Consider the following 19,977-nt stretch of genomic DNA (forward strand, 5'->3'; position numbering starts at 1 on the left):
GGAACAACATAACTTATCCCAACCCCGCTCGGGAGTTCTTAACAACATGTGCGACAGGTTGCAGAATGCCCTTGTTATTGTTGGCCCCAAGGGCGGTTCCACTGCTCCAGCCCATCTTTTCCAGCATGGCTCGCCCTCGGTTTCCGGCTCCGATCTCTGGCGCCGATGCACCGACGACATCACCATCCATATACGACACGGCAGCGCCCGTACCTCCTCTCTTTGGTTTTGCTGGTCTGGAGCTTTCTGGGCCCCAGGACTGGAAAAGCCGACGATTTAGCTTTCTTCCAGACAAAAGATTGTCGACTTGGGAAATGGTCTTGCGAGTGTATTTGGGGGTGCGGGACGTTTTAAGTAGCACAGGGAAACGATCCGGCCCGTTGCCGCGCGATTGTGACTTCAAATTCACTTTGTTGGCCAATTCGTGAATTGTCTTTCGCCGATGTTTTGTCATGGGCGGTAGAGAGAGACTAGTTTCCAGTATTAGACCTATGAGCATGAGAGGAGTGCGCGTAGAATTGGTAAATACCTGCTATTGGGGGAAAGAAGGAACGTTCTTATTTCAGAAATAAATTCCTCAAGGTTCATTCCCTTTGCATACTTTACTTTGAGATCAGGATCTCCCGATTTTCTGCCCAGTAGACCTTGAGAACGCAGTACTTCTCGCTCCTGCTTCTTGATGCTCTTTTTCTTCCGATCCGTTTGCCAGACTCCTTGGAGGTGGAGTTCTAACTCGCTATCGGAGATCATAAGGTCCTCAAATAACGGTGCCTTCTTGCCTTTGGGTCTCCTTTGCAGACTAGGTCGATCGAAGTCCATGATATCGACTCCATAATATGGATCTGATTCAAGGGCATCCACGAATGCTGTTGCTGATGGGAAAGTATGCTTCCCATAGCGGGGTCCGCGTTGTCCTGCGGCAAAGCTGTTGGCAAGTTCTTCGAGCAAGCCATCGTCATCCATGTCGTTTATTTCACCCTCGGATTCATCGGGGTCTTCTGAGTCGTTGGAGTCACCCGAGTCATCCACCTCCTCGTCCTCGCCTGAACTGGTCTCGTCATCTATTTCGGTGTCGAGGTGCATTTTTGACAAGACTGTTTTTTATGTCAGCGTTTGAAGAGTATGAGTTTGCTTGTATAGAAAAAGTTACCATCGATCGACCCTTGAACCTCTGTCTCGTCTAGTTCCTGGTTAGGGTGATTTTCTGCTTCTGAGCCCTGGGTTGGCAGTTCTTGTTCGGCTCGGCATTCGCCCAGGTCAGTTCCACCTTCAGCTTCATGCGGTTGTGAGTTCTCTTGGACCAGATCGTGTTCCATTTTGATGTTGTGATTCATCTCTGTGTCGATGTTCTTCTCTGGTGACAGGTTTTGTTTATGTCGGTTATTGTGCATCGTATGAAAACGTGTGGCCGAGATGTGGTTGTGTAAACCATGCCGTTCGATGTTTTGGGTACCCAATAAATTTGTCAACGAGGATTGAGGATGCTGCAGATACTCGCGGAGCTCGGCCTCGTCAGTTTTGATCACTATGGGCTTTTGGTTGTTCTGTCGTCCTGTGAACACGACTTCGTCCTCGCTGTCATCGCTCTCCGGAGTATCGGCGCGTACTGTGGGGTCAGGGAGCCCAGTCTGTGCAACATCTTTGGGTTTAGTATCGAGGAAGAAAGCAAAGTCTTGGGCATCTTCTCTGGGTTCTGATTGGCGATCACTTTGAGGCTCTGGGGTCTGATCAAGGATCTCTTTCTGGCCAGCGTCTTCTTGATCGACTTCGTGTTCATTTCTCCGTAGCTGCCCTGCGCTTACAAACTCAACTGCCTTGTGTCTGAGATTGCTATGTGTCCAGGAGCGGAGGTGGGTCTCAGTATTGCGGGCTTCTTGTTGCATTGTAAATCGGGGTGGCGATGGTCCTTCAGAAGGCATGAGTGTTAGAATTTGCGGTCGCATGATTTTAAGGGGTGTCGAAACTTACTAGCCACCGCAGGCGGGCGTTTTCGCTGCGCCTTGGATTGGCCATGGCGAGCCATAATAGGATGGAGAGTGATAAGGGAACAATAAGGAAAAGAGTTCGAGGGAAATTTGATCTGAGAAGGTGAGGGGATGACGGAGGGCGGTGAGGGATCTGGACCATCCAGCTTCATGTATGTCAGCACTTGAGGTTTATGATTGAAAAGCTGAAATAAAATATGTTTGTTTGAAGAATTATTTAAATAAAGTAAAGTAAAACAGTATTATGTATATAGAATACACATTAAACACTATTGTCAAGTAAATCCCCCTCGAATTCCCCTACAAATAGTATAGACTGTGATGTTGCAGCGTGACTGCATCATGATTCTTTCATCCCATGGCATAGAATTATTTCGACGCTACTTTTTAAGCAGGATCTATTGTTTGGAGAGATAATTTTATGTCCACTTCATCTAGGGTGCTTTGGATTTGTTTCTTTTGAAAAAAAATTTGAAAATTTATATATTTCCTGTTTGTTTTTGTTATCGATAAAGGCTCGATCGTGGAATATATGCATACTACCCTCTCCGCCATATATATATATCCATCTATCTCTCGTCTTGTTCAGTCCCTCTCCTACGTAACTCTCACCTCTCCCCGCATCCACCCCCCCCATCCCCCTATCATACGCACCCTCTCTTCCACCACGCATAATTATTTGAAAGAAACAACCTCCCTCAAAATGACTGGGGTAGATCTGGAAAAATGCAAGCGCATTGTCCAGTATTTCTGGGATCCTGAACCCAAAAATGATACAGCACCAGAGGCACCGATCTGGTGTTTAGGTCAACAATATACCCCCACAACACAGGACCCAGAGAACAATGATACAGGTATGTCAAGCACTCGCACTAGCTCAGAAAAAGTCATACAAGTATAGGTAGAGGGGGGAACAAAGCAAGAAATCGTGCATTCTAAGACCTACACAGACAAGCATCATAGCACCGACCATTCAATAAAGACACCGCCTAACGCGACCAAGAATATATGGCCCGAGGATTTCTTGATCGACTTTGAATCAAGACTGTGGATGACATATCGCTCCAACTTCCCTCCTATTCCCCACAGTCATAATCCCAATGCAACTTCTTCGATGACGCTAGGCGTGCGCCTGCGGAGCCAGCTCATGGATTCCCAAGGCTTCACCTCCGACACAGGTTGGGGTTGCATGATTCGATCAGGACAGAGCCTATTAGCAAACACACTGTGTATCTTGCTCCTAGGTAGATGTGAGAGACCCTAGAACGAGAGAGACCGCCTTAAAGGGCCTGGAGTAACTGACAACATGAATGCAGCTTGGCGAAAAGGCGATCAGCCCAATGAAGAATCGAAGATATTGGCTATGTTTGCAGATCACCCCGATGCGCCGTTTTCAATACACCGATTTGTTCAGTGCGGTGCCGACTCGTGTGGAACTCACCCTGGGGAATGGTTTGGACCATCAGCAACAGCTCGATGCATCGAGTAGGTCTCCGATCATTATGTCTACCTCCAACCAATCTGACGTAGTTTGGCAGGAGTCTGTCTAATCACTGTGAACAACTCAAGCTGAATGTTTATGTGACCAATAATACATCGGACGTCTACGAAGATCAATTAACACGGCTAGCCTACGACCAAACGGGCCACTTTCAACCAACTCTTATACTTTTGGGATTACGATTAGGGATCGAACAGGTTAATCCAGTGTATTGGGATGGATTGCGAGCAGCATTAGGATACCCACAATCCATGGGCGTCGCAGGGTAAGTTGACAACTCCGATAAATCAAATCCGAAAGCCAGAGCTGACCATAGCTAATCCAAGTGGACGTCCATCGGCATCACACTACTTTGTTGGAGTTCAAGATTCCCACCTGTTCTTCCTTGACCCCCACACAACGCGCCCCACACTTCCCTATCCCACGTCAAATGAAAAATATACCCCAGAAGAACGAGATAGCTATCATACTCGTCGCCTCAGACGTATTCATCTCAAAGATATGGACCCGAGCATGCTAATTGGATTCTTGATCAAGGATTTGAATGACTGGAACGACTGGAAGCAACGAGTCCAAAATACGCCCGGAAAATCAATAATTCACGTTATCACGGGAGAAACCAAATTGGATCAGACAGTTGGCCGAGAAGCAGCGGTAGACGAAGTCGAGGCTTTGGATGATTCCGATGAAATGGGAGAAACAGATCTGTAGATAAATAGTGAACAAGTGCAAATGATCCCAATATACAAGACAAATAACCAGCTGCCAACATTCGCAGTAGAGTGCCACTGAAAACAAGTGAACGAGAAGAAAGGCAAAGAATACCGGTTTACTAGAAAGGGGGAAAAAGATACTGATTTGAATGCGATCAAGCATTTGGAATTTCGCGTTCTAGCAGGGGAGGTTAAACTATGCAACCCGGCCCCAGACTTGAGTTATGTTACACCGCGCGCATCGAGTAGTAACCATCAGAAAAAGTCGCCCATCGGGGAAAAGAAAATCGAAACCATCCCATGACACATTAGAAAACCCGCAAAACACCCATAACCGACCGCCTCAGAACCCAGGGAAAAAGAACAAGATCAGAGGCAGTAATAAAAGAAGAAGCAATCCCGCAATAAAAGAAAAATTCAAAAACCGCTTATTTGGCGGAGGAAGAGTACTTGGTAACAGCCTTGGTACCCTCAGACACTGCGTGCTTGGCAAGCTCACCGGGGAGGATCAGACGAACGGAGGTCTGAATCTCTCGGGAAGAGATGGTGGACTTCTTGTTGTAAGCAGCCAGCTTGGAGGCCTCAGTGGCAACGCGCTCGAAGATGTCTGAAAAATTGCGAGTTAGAACAAGGGGGAACCAGGAAAAGACGTGAAGAGAAATTTGAACATACCGTTGACGAAGGAGTTCAGGATCGACATAGCACGAGTGGAGATACCGGTGTCAGGGTGAACCTGCTTGAGGACTGGAGCGAAAAACATTAGCGCGGGAACGCGTTTCGATGGATGATAGGTGGATTTTGATGGTGCCAAGTCGCGTCAACAACGCGAAAAAACAGGCGACTTACCCTTGTAGATGTAAGAGGAGTAGGTCTCCTTGCGGGTCTTGCCGCGCTTCTTCTTCTCGCCAGTGGCGGCGGAAGTCTTCTTGCCAGCCTCCTTCTTCTCAGCGGGGGCCTTGCCAGCAGGAGCCTTGCCGGCAGTGGAGGGCTTCTTCTCAGCAACCTTGGGAGCCATTTTTGATGATGGGAGAGAAAAGTGTGATAGAAAATGTTGAAAGGGTTACAAAAGGTGGATGGATTGATGGTGGAGAGCAGAGATGGGAATAAGGGAAAGTTAGAGGGACGCGGTGACGGAGGGGATCGCGGTCTTTATACTCGGCTGCCAATGGGCAGTTGATCCAGAAAGTGCACAAAAGGAGGCCGAATTTCAATACAGTAAGAGGAATGTATGATCTGTATGATTAAACTGGGACCCAACGCGTTTTTGGCTGGGTATGAGTGGAGACAAGGGGCTGCAGATCACGCGGGTCGCGCGTATGGTTTGGTAAGGGAAATAGATTACCACGCTAGCCTGGATTTGGTATGCCCGCATTGCCGTGATCCTGATGTTGATTGGCCGATCCTTCTAAGCGAGTGCGTGATCTGGTGAGTCTCGTTGATACCAGCCAACGTCACCCTCACCGCGTTATTATAAAGATCCCTCCGCTTCCTCCACGCCCCCTCTTCCTGGTCCCCTTTTACCATCCACGCTTCATCGACCACTTCTACCCTCTTGCTATACCACCCTTTTACAAAACCCCAACCCCCCTTTAAAAACAACTTCATCAAAATGACTGGCGGAAAGTCTGGTGGCAAGGCTAGCGGCAGCAAGAACGCTCAGTCGTAAGTACATCCTATGTACTAGTTCAGATTCGGATCCATCTTTGTTTTGATTTGGCCAGATTTCATTCCTTTGACGCGTCGGAACGCGAATTTAAGCCAAATCAATCAACATTGAATGTGTTTTGCCAATTCAAATGAACCATTGATTCTAACATTGTTTTGATAGCCGTTCCTCCAAGGCCGGTCTGGCCTTCCCCGTCGGTCGTGTCCACCGTCTGCTCCGCAAGGGAAACTACGCCCAGCGTGTCGGTGCCGGTGCCCCTGTCTACCTCGCTGCCGTCCTTGAGTACCTCGCTGCCGAGATCCTCGAGTTGGCTGGTAACGCCGCTCGTGACAACAAGAAGACCCGTATCATTCCCCGTCACCTTCAGCTCGCCATCCGTAACGATGAGGAGTTGAACAAGCTTCTGGGTCACGTCACCATCGCCCAGGGTGGTGTTCTCCCCAACATTCACCAGAGTAAGTTTTCGGCCCGCATCCTTCTCCGCTGGATCAATCCCGCTAACAATATCACCAGACCTTCTGCCCAAGAAGACCCCCAAGGCTAAGGGCAGCGGCAGCCAGGAGCTGTAAATGGTTCCTTTTGTTTCCCAAGGGTTTATTTGTTTGTTTTCCGGCGTGGGTTGGTTTTCACGATAATGGGGTTATGGGACGGGCACGTTATGGCTCTGCGTTTTTTCTCTCTTCAGTTTCCTGGTTGTACATTATGCCTGCGGGCATGGAATGATACCGACGAGCTTTAGCTAGTTCGATGGGATTTTCAACTTTTTTCTCGGATAGCCAAGGGGAACACCCCCGGATCAATGAAAAAGATTCTAGGTCCATCAGACTACTTCCATTTTCACTTTCCATAAAATTGTCTCTTGTCTAGATTGCGTTTATATTGATATTGCATCAAAAGCCATGGCGGCAACTTGTTATCATGAGCCCGGTTTCTTTTACGATTCATGTCACTTTCGATATGTGTGGAATAGTTCATTGTAGTCTACATAATATTCTCGAGTTTCAATTAAAACAGATGCAGTTTCGCGTTGAGAAAAAGAGAGAGCCCAAGTCTCTCATATTCATACCACCATTCTCGAACTCTTGCTTCAGTGGGCAGCCGGAGGTGCCGCATCTAAATGAAATCAATAAACCAGGAACACCCGTCGAAATTGGCAAGGGCGTAGTTCAGATCACTTACATGGTAGAATGCGGGCAGGTAGGTTGCGCTCCCACTTGTTACCTATTACCAACAAGTCAGTAGTCTGCTATACCAGACAGCAATTTTCTTAAACATACCTCCTGGAGCGGTTGGTGGGCGGTAGGGATCCGGGTGTTTCCACTCTTCCAGTAACTTTTCTGTCTCGCGCAGCAAGACCTGATCCCATGTCAGTAAGCCAAAATCTTTCGCCAATAAGCCCAATGCAAGTATATCCCACCTGTTGCTGACGAGGGTCGCGAACGTCCTTATTGGCTTCAAATAATGACCGAATGTAGACCGCCTGGCCACGCCATACTCGGCGGTCAACAGCCCAGTCCAGTGACTGCTTCAGGGACCGACGATACAGGGATCTGGTAATCAGTTAGCGAATATTATTATTATCGTGGACTTGCGCCAACAATTTGCGCGTAACTCACAAGGCGGCAGAGGCGGACATGCTGTGTGCCTTCTTTCCTCTCCTTTTTTTTCCGGTTGATTATTCTCCGACGAGGTTCAGTAATTCGGTCTTTCACGTTGAGCAGACCGGGGAACAGGGTCACAATGGGTATGCTGTGGGTAATTGCGCGATCAACCCGAAGTTCAAGGATGGTGGTGGTGGTGCTGGTTGACTATTCTGACGGAGCTCATTCGCTGTATAAGTGCGCACTTGGTCCATCTCGCCAGCCGAATAGCGTAAAAACATTACTCCACTGCCGCCTTCCGCATCTCGGCATTCGGGAACCTTTGGGCTTCGGCTACGTAACAGCATCAGAACTGCGCCTTTTTTCCTTCCGTCTCCCTCTCTCTTTCCTTGTTTATTTCTTCGTCCTTGCGGAAAACACTCTCCTTTGGAGAAAATTACTTGGTTTGGTTTTAATTTAGTCGTCCTTATACACAATGGCTGCTCGATTTCCTTTGGCGCGCCTTTCGGGCCAGCGCTTGACAACTTTGACCCGGGCGACTCGCGGTCCTTGCCGGCTTCGCGGTGCTCAGAGCTTGTCCACGGTGACTCGCAATGTCAGCCCTAGAGTTTCTGGTCTACTTCAGGCTTCATCTGGGTACAGACTCTATCCCTTCCAAAGCCCTCAATCGCAATTGCTAAAAAAACAAATACTACAGCTTCAATGTCTCGCGCAACCTCGCTCCCTACGTGGGTTCCCAGGTTCGCACCTATGGTGAGTGCGATAAATCTTTTTGGAACTTATCTTGTCATCTCATCATTCCGCTAAGCTAACATTGCTTTGTATCAGCCGACAAGGTTGTCCAGGTCCCGCAGATGGCCGAATCGATTACAGAAGGCACTCTGAAGCAATTTTCAAAACGTACGCAATTCGCCTTGAAATTGGGAAATTTATATTTCGTCGCGTGGATATTGATTTGACATAGAAATTGGTGACTTTGTGGAGCGCGATGAGGAGATCGCTACCATCGAGACTGACAAGGTAAAGTTTAGTGGCCATTATCGTTACATATATGGACACTGACCTCGTGGCTCTCCCAACAGATTGACGTCTCGGTTAATGCCCCGGAATCTGGTACTATTAAGGAATTCCTTGTGAGCGAGGAGGACACTGTCACTGTTGGACAAGATTTGGTCAAGATTGAGTTGGGCGATGCTCCTGCTGGCGGCAAGCAAGAGGCGGCCCCCGAGAAGACCCAGGAGGCGGCCGCAGAGAAGCCCAAGGAGACCGCAGCCGAGCCAGAGAAACCCAAAGATACCCAGGCCTCTAAACCCGCTGCGCCTCAGAAGCCCAAGGAGGCCCCTAAGGCTGAGTCCTCGAAGTCTCAGGCCGTGGAGACCAAACCTGCCCAGGGCAACCGTGAGGAGCGCCGGGTATGTGTTTTGCCCCGACTGATCATATGCTACTGGGTTTTGTCAGCTAATTGTATCTTTTGATATTCCAGGTCAAGATGAACCGCATGCGTCTCCGCATTGCCGAGCGCTTGAAGCAATCCCAGAACACTGCCGCCTCTTTGACTACCTTCAATGAAGTCGACATGTCCTCGCTGATGGAACTCCGCAAGCTTTACAAGGATGATGTGCTCAAGAAGACTGGCGTAAAGCTGGGCTTCATGAGCGCCTTCTCTCGCGCCTGCGTGTTGGCTATGAAGGATATCCCCGCCGTCAACGCCTCTATTGAGGGTCCTAACGGCGGTGACACCATTGTCTACCGTGACTACGTTGACATCAGCGTTGCTGTCGCTACTGAGAAGGGTCTGGTCACCCCTGTTGTTCGCAACACCGAGACCATGGATCTCGTCGGTATTGAGCAATCCATTGCTGATCTGGGCAAGAAGGTAGGATGAGGACCTTTCCCTCTCTCTATTGTGCACGATAATAACTAAATTATGCAGGCCCGCGACAACAAACTGACCATTGAGGATATGGCTGGCGGCACATTCACTATCAGCAACGTGAGTCTTCCAGTGTGGAACAGGAGAGGGATATCTAAAAAAAAAAAAAAAAAAATTTAATCAAATTAAACTTGAATGAATTTGTCGACTAACTTGAAACTAGGGTGGTGTCTTTGGCTCTTTGATGGGTACTCCCATCATCAACTTGCCTCAGACTGGTACGTCATTTCTGATATCCTTATTGTCCGTGTTGCCGAATCTAACCTCCGCCTCTTATAGCCGTTTTGGGTCTCCATGCTATCAAGGATAAGCCAGTCGCCGTCAACGGCAAGGTCGAAATTCGCCCAGTAAGTTTTCGTGGGAGATTTTTAGCCTCTGGGGAGTAAATCAACTAACCTTTTATACCCAATAGATGATGTATCTGGCTCTCACCTACGACCACCGTCTCTTGGATGGCCGCGAGGCTGTCACTTTCCTGGTCAAGGTATGTTTCATCAACATGGTATACACAAAACGCCTACTAATTCCCCTCCAGGTCAAGGAGTACATCGAGGACCCCCGCCGTATGCTGCTCGGGTAAATGACAGCATTGTCGGACTTCCCTTGGTTGACTTGTTCTTTTTTGTTAAACCAGCCCTTTTGCCCCCTGTAGATTATCGAATTTCCAAATATAACTGCTATTTCAATGCAAATGCAGTCCTTCTGGTGTTCACTCAATTTCTTATACTACTTTATCATTTGGTGGGGTGGCTTGTCGTAGTTATGTGGAGATCCGGATGTTGCCCACGGGTTCATGCTTAGTATAGTTCGCATATAGCGATAGCTATTTGGGTAGTAGATTTTCAGTATAGACCTATCAGTATTGTTTAAATTTTTACAAGTCAAGCTCTGCAGTCGATGGCGTCATGATAGTAATGGGTGAATTCCAAATTGAAGCCTAAGGTTGATGCCCATGTGGAAACTTGAGAAACTTTTTCAATACACTCGTGCACTTGAACTTGAATGTGGATGGATCCACATGGATATACTAAACCATGATGTACCATGGGCACCGCAGCTTTAGAAATACAGACACAGTGCACGTGGCACTAAGAATATCAACGTACCCATTTACCTACAAAATCCGTGTTGTCGTCATATACCCCTCCAGATCCATTGCATCACTCATGAATATGTGGTTCAAGTTTGAAGTCATTCTTAGCCTCGATTAACTTTAAGGTTGATACAGAGATCGGGGCTGTCACGTGGGGAGATAAACCATGAGGCGAGCATGGCGTCACACTCAACTGTTGCAACTTAGCTTCTTTATGTTTTTATTTAAGCAGCCTACATGCTAAGCCGTCTCACAAGGAAACTCCAAACATCTACATCGAGGCGACAAGTAAGAGCCCTGACAATGGCGTGGTATTGTACCGGATCCACCAACAATGAATTGATCGAGAACCTATTTAAAGCTGGTTTGATTCAGAATGAGCGCGTCAAAGAAGCCATGATAGGAGTGAGTAGCTCGCCGTTCCTTACATCCACACTCCTCCATACTTCAGCTCTGCCCCATTTCCAAGATATAACAATACCATCGAGATTTTACCTCTTCACATATGGAATCTAATAAACCGTCAAGGTTGATCGAGCCCACTATGCACCATCACGGCCTTACTCGGACTCACCTCAGCCTATCGGCCATGGAGCGACTATCTCTGCCCCCCACATGCATGGTCATGCCTGTGAATATCTCATTAAATACTTGCAGCCTGGATCCCGAGTCTTGGATATCGGATCAGGCTCAGGATACCTCACCCATGTCCTAGCCAACCTGGTAACCGGCGCGCCCGGCTCACAAGAACAGGGCCAGGTTATTGGTATCGACCATATCCCGGAATTGGTGGCACTAGCTCAATCCAACATGAATAAATCTGAACAGGGCCGGGAGCTCCAGGTCTCGGGCCAGGTGAAACTGATCACGGCAGACGGACGTCTGGGCTGGAAAGAAAATGCACCATATGATGCTATTCATGTTGGGGCGGCAGCAGAGAAACTCCACCCTGTTTTGATTGAGCAGCTGCGAGCTCCCGGTAGACTCTTTATTCCGGTGGAGTCGGAGAGTAATGGAAGCACGCTCGAAGCTGGGGGAGGTCAGTACATTTGGGTCGTTGACAAGCGCGCGGATGGATCGGTTCACAAAGAAAAAGTTTTCCAGGTCAGCTATGTGCCCTTGACTGATGCACCTCAGCCATGATCGATCCTGGATCAGTTGAGTGAGGCGAAAGATCCTCAGCCGGGATTGTTTGAAGAAGCCAACTAGTGCTACTCCACAGGGGAGGGCAAGCGGAAGCCAATGTGAAGTTTATGACCATCTAATGAGCTACAAGAAATATCAGGAACCCCAGAAATACAATGATTTTGTTCATTTGCTGCCATTTATGAAGATCCAATAAAAGGTAAAAGAAGAAGCAGGAAAATAAAGTAAAAGGCCTGGTATGGCTACTCCTAAAACACCACGGTATATGTGAAATATGCAATAATGAGAATGCATAAAGTTAGAGACAAGATCAACGGAATGGGAAGCCACCGGAGAACTTGAATTGGGACCCTCCCTGCTGGAAGAAGAACTGCTGATTACCACCGTGGCCAAAGGGGCTCCCTTGTTGGAATGGATTCCCCCGTTGAGATTCTGGATCATTCGGATCATCTCCATTGTCATATCGAGTCCGAAGTTCTGAATCTGATAAGACCTCATATGCCTCGTTAATGGACGCCGTCTTCTTCTCTGCCTCCTCCTTGGACACTCCCTGCGAAGCAGATTTATCTGGATGATGGATTTTGATCAACTGGCGATATGCTCGCTTGATCGTTCGCTCGTCTGCATCACGACTCACGCCCAACACTTTGTAATAGTCTTTTTGCTTTGAGCGTTTCAGGAGCGCTTGCGCCTTCTGTATGAGGGATTGAATCTCTTGGGAGTGTGGGTGATGTTCCTTAGCGGTGTTTAACGTTCGTATAGCTTCTTCAAAATGATCTTCATCAAGTGCAGATTGTGCCTGGTACAACAAGCCATGGAGAGAGAATGGCACTAATTGCAGAGACTCGGAGCAATAAGGACCGGCCTTTTTGAACAATTTCATCTAAGCAGGATCGAAAGATTAGCATCACGAGTCGATCAACTTGAAAGTCTTGTATTTACGAACCTCTCGATAAGCTTCACATGTCTTCTCAACCAGGAAAACATATAGGTTATCAGAAGCCGCCCGGTGAATATGTCCGGCCTCTCTTGCCTCTGCGACATCTGTCTTGATGTCCTCAATTAAACCAGTATCTTCCCCACTGCTGACCAAAAGTTTCACTGCGTTGCTCCATTTGTGCGCTTCAAGAGCGGCATTTAGCTTGCCGAGAGACTTTGACAATTGCTTTTCTCGCCGATAGAGACGGTTACAAGGTTTCGAGTCTGGATCTGCGTGGAGACATCTGCGAATTTGCGCCAAACCGCGATCACTGTCCCCAAGTGCATAGAACAACATGGCAGACATTTGTAGATGTGGCTCCACTAAAGCTGGAGATATTTGTAGAATATGGGCAAGGTCGCTAACTCCTTCCTCTACTTCGCCTCTCTCAAAACGACAATGTGCTCGTGTTTGTCGAAGGGCCAAGTCCGTGTTCGCTTTCAAGATAGCCACCCCTGCGTGGCTGACGCATGTTTCCCAATCGCCCTTCTTCTCCGCCGTAAATGCCAGCCCTGCGGCATCCCGTGCCTCTTCCAACTCTTTGTAGTCAGGCGACGATTGCTTTCCCGCACGCTCTAGATCTTGAAGAGCTTCTTTCCAGTGAGCAGATCGTGCTTGTAGACGAGAGCGCTGGACCAATGCCCCCTCAAAGCCGGGCTTCAGCTCCAAGACTCGATTAAAGTCCTCAGACGCCTGCGAGTTCTTGCCGATGGATAGGTATGCTGCACCTCGCTGGAAGATGGTAATGTAGTTGGCTGGGTCACGTAGGATCGCCTCATGAAAATACATCAAGGCATCTCGCGGTGAACCCTTTGCCAGGTGGGCTTTGGCTGAAGTGATCAATTCGGAGAGCGGCGTGTCGGGGGGAATCTGAGAAGCGTATCCGGTAGACAGACAGGCCAGAACAGCCGTTAGCGATGGGAGTAAATTACGCATGATTTGATTATTTGTTGCTGTCCCGTCTCATTCGCGCAAATCAGTGAGGTCGAATGGACATGGTCGAGATCAAAAGACCCCGAGATGGAAAAAGAGTGAAGGAGGGAAAGAGAGAGTGGAATGCGGATCTATAACAAACTGCCAAAGAGCAACCTCGCCGCCGTGGCCTTTACGTGTAATTTACACAGAGTTACATAAATTACACACTGTGTCTCCGCGGGTAGTGACTGCATCAGGGCCACATCAACGTATGGCTCGAGTTCCTTTCTCTTCTCTTCCTCCATTCTTTCCCCCCCCCCCAAGCATGCTACAATGCAGTCGCCTTCTGCTGCGTCCTACAAGATTCAGTCGGAGATCATTTCTGTTCTTCCGATTCGTGCATTCTGGTTGGTCCTCCAATGCATAGTTGATCCGTCTCGCCGCTAACTCATAATTTCGAGAAAGACTCTGGCCTGTCTCCAGTGTTGCTGACACGGGCCCGATTACTGGCTTCCGAACACACCAAATTAACAGATCAACTGGCCGGATCATTCGACGCTAAAGTCGCAAAGCGCGCGGGAGAACTAGCCTCGGTTACCTCTGTACTACGAGAATGGGACAATGCAAACGAGGTGGGTGTTTTTCATTATTCCTCGAAACCTGGAAGTCTATATCACTTAGGAATGTTGCTAATTTGTCGTGATGGAGATATAGTCAGTAGCTGAATTGAGATCTATGTTGGAGGACCAGCAGACGGATGAGGAATTACGGTGTCTTGCGGCGGAAGACCTCGAATCGACTAAAGATGCCCTACCGACAATATCAGACCGTTTGAAGAAATCGTTGATCCCCCGACATCCATTTGCGGACCTGCCATGTTTAATCGAAATTCGACCGGGCGCTGGAGGTGACGAGGCGGGTTTGTTTGCATATGAGATGCTCCGCATGTACATGTCTTTCTGTTCACGGCGGGGGCTACGAGCCATGATTTTGAAACAGGACGTGGAAGATGGGCCATCGGAGGATCGTCTCAGTGAGGGCGTTATTGAAATTGAAGCGGAAGGTGCATATGATATCTTGCGAACCGAGTCCGGAGTTCACCGTGTACAAAGAGTGCCAGCTACCGAAACCAAAGGCCGGACTCACACCAGTGCCGTTAGTGTGATGGTTTTACCAAGCTTCCCCGAGAGTGGAAGTAGCATGGACAGCGCTTTGAATTTTGAAGACCCCTCGAGTGATTACTACATTGATCCCCAGGAAGTTCGCGTGGAGAAAATGCGAGCTGGAGGTGCAGGTGGTCAACATGTGAACAAAACCGAATCTGCAATTCGCCTGACCCATACTCCCACGGGTACCGTGGTCTCTATGCAGGATGAGCGATCTCAACAAGCAAATCGTCGGAAGGCCTGGCAAATCTTACGTGCCAAAATTGCCGAGGCCCGCCAAGAAGCTCGAGAACAGGAACTGGTTGCGCTTCGCCGGGGCGTTATGGGTGGAGTGGCTCGGATGGGGCGAGGTGATAAGATCCGGACATACAATTTTGGACAAAGTCGCTGCACAGATCATCGTAGCGGAACAACGATCCATAACCTGGATGCTGTTTTAGATGGGGGCGATGGCCTAGAGACGATCATGGACAATGTGCGGACGTGGATGGCGGACCGCGAAGTCGAAACAATGCTGGCGGAGGAATTGGTGAAGGGTAAGCAGAAGGAGAAACAGTAGAGAGGCAAAAACCTTGAGTGATAATTGTACATTCTCAAAAAGATACCATGTATTTGTATATAGCCCATTCCCAACGATGAACTTTAATCACACAACAACAATCTATCTATAGACTCATAATAGAACATTTATCCTTTCCCCTAGAGATACTTACGCTGAGGATCCGCAACATCCATCAACTCCATAGACTTCTCATACCTGTGACGACATGTTAGTGGAACAGGTTCGCAGCACTGGATAGTATATTTCGAGACGCACATGGTAAATACAATTCCACCACTTAGGATCAGTCGGGCCAGCCGGGGAACGGCACCAGACCAAAATGTGAAGAAGCCTTCATTTTTGAATATGCTAGCTGCGCAAGCGAAGCTATTCTTGTAATTCTTGCTGGCCTCGATAGATTGCATCCTTGTCTTAACAGTGTCCAAGGGTTGGGTCACATAACTGGATTGGGTTTTTCGTTAGTGAGCAGGGAAATGGGAGTTGAGATCTGTAGTGACCGGGACTGGCACATACACAGTGATGATACCCGCGATTCCTCCAATCGCAAATGTGCTAAGAGTACCCAGCTTTTCTCCTGGGGCAACATAGCCCTCCGCAAGCTGCTTCAGGGTGGTATAGGCAGTGAACCGAGTGGCTGAGTTAGCTGCTTGGCGCGCTGTAGTAGGTACAAAGCCCTGGAAGAAGCCACGGATGCCTCTCTCTTGCCAAATGATGCGGCTACCGTGAAGAAACCCGCGCATGCGCGGCTTTTCTGCCTTTCGATCATCAATTCTGCGGGAAGTTCGACATTAGCCAGGGGTCTCAGTTGAATATACACAGGGCTCGGGGAGAGAGAGAGAAGAAGAACGGGGGAGGGTAACGGACAGTTGAGTCTTAATACTCTCGAAAGGTGTGACCGCAAGGAGAGACTCGGTGAAGCCTGCACCGAAGCCAGCCACAACTGTTCGTGGTCCCGAAATCTTGCCATTCTCATCTTGAAGAGTGGCCTTGATCGCATCGAATGCCACGAATCCTAGAATTCACCCCACAAGGATTAGGGATCAAGCCAAAGAAGCAATATTTCGAGACATACTGATTCCAGCCTTGAGAGAGTTGCCAATGATGAGAGTTGTGCACCCTGCGTACCACTGAGAGCCAAATGGCGGCCATGGTAATTTCTGACCGTCAGGTAGTCGGCGATTGAGTTGTGTTCGGGTCTTCGCGACTGAGGGTCAATTAGCATCAGCAGGTAAGGCGGAAGAGGGGGATGTTTTACACTCGGCTGGATAGGTAATTGCTGCTGAAGATTAGTACTGATCGTGTGGCGGACGGCGGGGAGGTAAGATTGATTCCATACCGATCTCCACGGCTCCAGCGGTGGAGCCCGCGAGAATAGAGCGCAAGACGCTGGGCTACCGTAGATGTTAGCATAGGCTCGATAAGAGTAAATATTGTGCTAACCTTGGGCTTCGAGTCCTTACTCGGCGTGGCCATTGCAGCAATGTTGGGAAGTTGACAATTGGGGAATAATTGGACCTCGGGTGGTTTGTACAATGTAGATTCAATACGGCGTCCCGCAACCCCACCCCGCGCAGTTTCCACTATGGAGATTCTCCGTTAGCGGAGCTTATAGCTTTTCTAGGTTGATACTCTGTACAGTATATCGTCTACAAATCATGATATACTGCGCTCTTAAATATGCACATAATCAGAGGGAATATTTCTCATTTCACTAGATGCTATACAGTAACCAGCACCGGGTGCTCCTCTAAAGCTTTTTGAGATTTTCTTTTTTGTCGGGATGGAGTGGGGTTTTTTTTTCAAGTTTGGCGCTCGGGAACATTCCTCACCCAGCCCATAGTTCATGTGTTGTATCAGAGATAATGTCGTAGACGAGAGCGGTAGACTTCGGAGCCGATCTGTAGCAGATCGAAATCGTCCGGAAAAGGAGGAATATCGGAGAGGGTGTCGGAGAAAAGTGAGACGCGGAGAAGAAGCTGCGACTTCCGATGATAAGAGAGGGAGATGGAGTCTCTTGACAAGCAAGATAGAAAGGGAATAGGGAGGAGAGAAAGAGACTGAGGGAAATAGGAGGGGCGACAGGCAAGAATCAGACGGAAAAGAGTTTCGTTAAACGGACTTCCCATCGACTTCATGAGAACGCCAAAATCGTACGAAAAGTCACGGAAAACGCCGGGTCTGAAGACTCATCGAAAAATGAGAAGAAGGACGAAGAAAGCGTGACGGCTAAGCGTATGTATACTTTTCCGCAGAAGGCCAGGGATGCAAGGACGTCCCCAGGACTTAAAAAATGCAGGTCCTCAGACCCAAAGCCCAATTTGAATTCGTGGCGATTAAATCAGATGAAAGGACGGAGCACAGGACAAAGAAATTATGATACAGATGTCGCGCTTCGTACCATATCATCATAGCTGGTCAATCAAATAGGGGGGGAAAAACAAACAAGAAGAGTGTTGGAAAAGGTGGAAGCGGGTACGCGAGGAAGACCAACAAAAGAAGGAAAAGAAGAAGAAAAAACCCCAGGAGCGTCTCCAAGGGTACCGTGGCAATCGTATTGAGTCGCATCCCTAAGAGGAGGGAGACGGCGAACTCATTCGAGAAATGCTAAAAGTCTTAGGATGTAGGAGCAGGTGGGTTGATTCCAACTTGACCAAGGGGAAAGGCTGCCCTGTCGGCATCGTTTGGTGGACCCCGACGGGGACCTTGTCCCCGACCACTACCACGGTAAGAGCCTCGACCTCTGTTGTTGTAGTACTGCCCACCATTCGAGTGATGATTTTGGCGGCGAGGCTGGCGATCCCCGTTACCGGGATGCGGGCCAGTAATCTGGGGCTGCGGAGGACCGGAGATGGGGCGAGGGATGTTTTCTGGCGAATCATAGACGTAAAGCTTCTTGTCAATGTTTTGGGGAATAGGTTGAATTTCGGTGCCCAATTCCTGCTCAATCTTGTAGAGGTTGAAACGATCCTCCCAGTTGATCAAATTGATAGCAAGACCGAGATGTCCGAAGCGACCGGAGCGACCAATACGGTGAAGATATGTTTCCGCATTCTTTGGGAAGTCAAAGTTGATCACGACGTTGACAGCTTGAATATCAATACCACGGGTCAAAAGATCAGAGCAGACCAAGTTCCGGCACACGCCGTTGCGGAAATCATGGAAGACCCGATTTCGGTGTTGTTGAAGCATGCGCGCATGCGAGTAAAAGCAGGAGTAACCTAATTCCGTGATTTTCTTCGCTAGCAGCTCAACGCGGTTGGTCGAGTTGCAGAAAATGATAGACTGATTAATCTGCAGTTTCGAAAACAGGGTATTCAAACAGTGGACTTTCTGTTTTTCTTCCACAAAGGCATAGTATTGTGTAATGCCGCGAAGGGTGAGTTCATCCATGAGGTTGATCTCATAAGGATTGCGCATATGTTTGTCCTTGAAGGATTTGACAATGAGCGGGAATGTAGCACTGAAAAGCATGACCTGTCGGTCCTTGGGATGGAAGGACATAAGTTGTTCAATTACGGGTGTGAATTCAGGGGAGAGAAGCTTGTCCGCTTCATCCATCACGAAGGTAGGGCATTCGGACAAATCGGCAACACCTTTGCTAGCCAAATCAAGGACTCTGCCGGGAGTTCCGACCAAGATGTGAACAGCATCATTCAAACGAATAATGTCATCCATCAGACCTGTCCCACCCGTAGTAACCATGACGTTAATACCCAGGTGTTTCCCTAACGTCTTGCAGACTTGGGACGTTTGAAGAGCCAGCTCTCGTGTGGGAACTAGGATCAAGGCTTGAGTCTTGGTGCTCTTTGGGTTGATTCGTTCCAAAGTAGGAATGACAAAAGCTGCTGTTTTACCTGTTCCATTCTTGGCTCGAGCCAGAATGTCTCGACCGGTGAGAGCAACTGGAATAGTTTCTTCTTGAATCGGGGAAGGCTTCTCAAACCCAGCCTCAAAAATGCCCATCATGAGCTCTCGCTTGATGTAAAAATCTTCGAATTCGAGTCCCTTAGTGGCTGTGACATCCTGAAAAACAAGTTAGTGCTGTTTTTGAACAGGGAACCTTGAAAAAATGAACCTCTGTTTGTGGCCGAGCATCCTTGGGAGGAAGCTTCAAAGAGTCCTGTAATTTTGCTTCTGAGCTCCCATCACTGCTAGCCAAGTCAGCACCCCCCGAGAATTATAGGACAACGGCCATTTGAAGGTGATTGAAGGTTACCTCAGCTTAGTGTTGTGAAGTTGGGAGGCAAGTGCATCAGCCATGGTGACGAAAGGGTATCGAGAGAGCCGGGGAAAAGAAAGGAGAAAAGAGAAAAGAAGGAGGCAGTCGGCCGTTGAGTGCGGATGGATAATGAGTCCAAGAGTGAGAGATCACGGCGGCTAGCAAGGTTTGGCGTGAGCCAAAGGGTTTTAGATGTAGGCGTAAGGGAAATCTTATTGCTTCGAGTTGCTTTGTCGGTGAAAGAGTGAAGTATGCGGGGTTTTATTTTAGCAGAGTCCAGGCCTTCGAGGAGTCACAAGAATATTTCCGTCTAGGAGTTTCTAGCAACCCGACTGAAAAAAATAGGTCGAAGTGTTGGGGGTGGGGTCACGGTGAATTAGATGGAGGAGGGTTGAGGTGGAGCAAAGAGGTCAAATCGGATATCCAATGGGTGGATAATAGAATGGGATCAAATGTTGACCCTTTGAGGCGAAACGTGAATGAAGCGCGGGGAATCGA

General features: G+C 48.5%; 11 protein-coding genes across 11 annotated transcripts; 5 read left to right on the top strand and 6 right to left on the bottom strand.

The window, feature by feature from the left end:
- Positions 1-13: 13 nt before the first annotated feature.
- On the bottom strand, positions 14-2,137 carry N7478_001492 (uncharacterized protein; the record flags this gene model as incomplete). The annotated part of the gene is made up of 4 exons (XM_056917707.1): positions 14-470; positions 530-1,094; positions 1,151-1,906; positions 1,969-2,137. The coding sequence occupies 4 exons, from the start codon at positions 2,135-2,137 to the stop codon at positions 14-16; spliced, it is 1,947 nt and encodes a 648-aa protein (XP_056783318.1).
- A 551-nt stretch (positions 2,138-2,688) lies between these two features.
- On the top strand, positions 2,689-4,197 carry N7478_001493 (cysteine protease ATG4; the record flags this gene model as incomplete). Its single annotated transcript, XM_056917708.1, has 5 exons — positions 2,689-2,839; positions 2,936-3,229; positions 3,302-3,470; positions 3,524-3,751; positions 3,813-4,197. The coding sequence occupies 5 exons, from the start codon at positions 2,689-2,691 to the stop codon at positions 4,195-4,197; spliced, it is 1,227 nt and encodes a 408-aa protein (XP_056783319.1).
- A 430-nt stretch (positions 4,198-4,627) lies between these two features.
- Positions 4,628-5,214, bottom strand: N7478_001494 (histone H2B family protein; the record flags this gene model as incomplete). The annotated part of the gene is made up of 3 exons (XM_056917709.1): positions 4,628-4,806; positions 4,872-4,943; positions 5,046-5,214. The coding sequence occupies 3 exons, from the start codon at positions 5,212-5,214 to the stop codon at positions 4,628-4,630; spliced, it is 420 nt and encodes a 139-aa protein (XP_056783320.1).
- Positions 5,215-5,747: 533 nt separating this feature from the next.
- On the top strand, positions 5,748-6,464 carry N7478_001495 (histone H2A). The gene is made up of 3 exons (XM_056917710.1): positions 5,748-5,861; positions 6,028-6,320; positions 6,379-6,464. The coding sequence occupies exons 1-3, from the start codon at positions 5,809-5,811 to the stop codon at positions 6,432-6,434; spliced, it is 402 nt and encodes a 133-aa protein (XP_056783321.1). The 5' UTR covers positions 5,748-5,808; the 3' UTR covers positions 6,435-6,464.
- Positions 6,465-6,952: 488 nt separating this feature from the next.
- N7478_001496 (NADH dehydrogenase [ubiquinone] 1 beta subcomplex subunit 9) lies at positions 6,953-7,501 on the bottom strand (the record flags this gene model as incomplete). The annotated part of the gene is made up of 5 exons (XM_056917711.1): positions 6,953-6,978; positions 7,045-7,086; positions 7,143-7,221; positions 7,283-7,415; positions 7,482-7,501. The coding sequence occupies 5 exons, from the start codon at positions 7,499-7,501 to the stop codon at positions 6,953-6,955; spliced, it is 300 nt and encodes a 99-aa protein (XP_056783322.1).
- A 440-nt stretch (positions 7,502-7,941) lies between these two features.
- On the top strand, positions 7,942-9,979 carry N7478_001497 (uncharacterized protein; the record flags this gene model as incomplete). Its single annotated transcript, XM_056917712.1, has 11 exons — positions 7,942-8,102; positions 8,164-8,219; positions 8,295-8,366; positions 8,431-8,486; positions 8,549-8,878; positions 8,950-9,342; positions 9,400-9,459; positions 9,563-9,617; positions 9,679-9,746; positions 9,812-9,883; positions 9,935-9,979. The coding sequence occupies 11 exons, from the start codon at positions 7,942-7,944 to the stop codon at positions 9,977-9,979; spliced, it is 1,368 nt and encodes a 455-aa protein (XP_056783323.1).
- An 816-nt stretch (positions 9,980-10,795) lies between these two features.
- On the top strand, positions 10,796-11,635 carry N7478_001498 (protein-L-isoaspartate O-methyltransferase; the record flags this gene model as incomplete). Its single annotated transcript, XM_056917713.1, has 2 exons — positions 10,796-10,897; positions 11,021-11,635. 2 exons carry the CDS (start codon positions 10,796-10,798, stop codon positions 11,633-11,635), a joined length of 717 nt encoding a protein of 238 aa, XP_056783324.1.
- Positions 11,636-11,948: 313 nt separating this feature from the next.
- On the bottom strand, positions 11,949-13,553 carry N7478_001499 (DnaJ and TPR domain protein; the record flags this gene model as incomplete). The annotated part of the gene is made up of 2 exons (XM_056917714.1): positions 11,949-12,521; positions 12,585-13,553. 2 exons carry the CDS (start codon positions 13,551-13,553, stop codon positions 11,949-11,951), a joined length of 1,542 nt encoding a protein of 513 aa, XP_056783325.1.
- A 312-nt stretch (positions 13,554-13,865) lies between these two features.
- Positions 13,866-15,257, top strand: N7478_001500 (putative mitochondrial translation release factor (RF-1); the record flags this gene model as incomplete). Its single annotated transcript, XM_056917715.1, has 3 exons — positions 13,866-13,929; positions 13,998-14,164; positions 14,247-15,257. The coding sequence occupies 3 exons, from the start codon at positions 13,866-13,868 to the stop codon at positions 15,255-15,257; spliced, it is 1,242 nt and encodes a 413-aa protein (XP_056783326.1).
- Positions 15,258-15,397: 140 nt separating this feature from the next.
- On the bottom strand, positions 15,398-16,733 carry N7478_001501 (putative mitochondrial tricarboxylate transporter (Ctp); the record flags this gene model as incomplete). The annotated part of the gene is made up of 8 exons (XM_056917716.1): positions 15,398-15,455; positions 15,516-15,701; positions 15,774-16,031; positions 16,125-16,272; positions 16,333-16,464; positions 16,516-16,536; positions 16,597-16,651; positions 16,701-16,733. 8 exons carry the CDS (start codon positions 16,731-16,733, stop codon positions 15,398-15,400), a joined length of 891 nt encoding a protein of 296 aa, XP_056783327.1.
- A 1,140-nt stretch (positions 16,734-17,873) lies between these two features.
- dhh1 (DExD/H-box ATP-dependent RNA helicase DHH1) lies at positions 17,874-19,520 on the bottom strand (the record flags this gene model as incomplete). The annotated part of the gene is made up of 3 exons (XM_056917717.1): positions 17,874-19,283; positions 19,336-19,408; positions 19,477-19,520. 3 exons carry the CDS (start codon positions 19,518-19,520, stop codon positions 17,874-17,876), a joined length of 1,527 nt encoding a protein of 508 aa, XP_056783328.1.
- Between the last annotated feature and the right edge of the window lie 457 nt (positions 19,521-19,977).

This window comes from Penicillium angulare (genome assembly GCF_028827245.1).
Source record: "Penicillium angulare strain IBT 27051 chromosome Unknown utg000002l_segment0_segment0, whole genome shotgun sequence".
NCBI classification, from domain to species: Eukaryota; Fungi; Ascomycota; class Eurotiomycetes; order Eurotiales; family Aspergillaceae; genus Penicillium; species Penicillium angulare.

What these genes read in the sequence shown, in the direction of transcription:
- N7478_001495 (XM_056917710.1), top strand. Translation starts at nt 5,809, where the DNA reads ATGACTGGCGGAAAGTCTGGTGGCAAGGCTAGCGGCAGCAAGAACGCT. An exon ending in GGCAGCAAGAACGCTCAGTC is followed by an intron (nt 5,862 to 6,027) that starts GTAAGTACATCC and finishes TTGTTTTGATAG; the next exon opens with CCGTTCCTCCAAGGCCGGTC. An exon ending in TCTCCCCAACATTCACCAGA is followed by an intron (nt 6,321 to 6,378) that starts GTAAGTTTTCGG and finishes CAATATCACCAG; the next exon opens with ACCTTCTGCCCAAGAAGACC.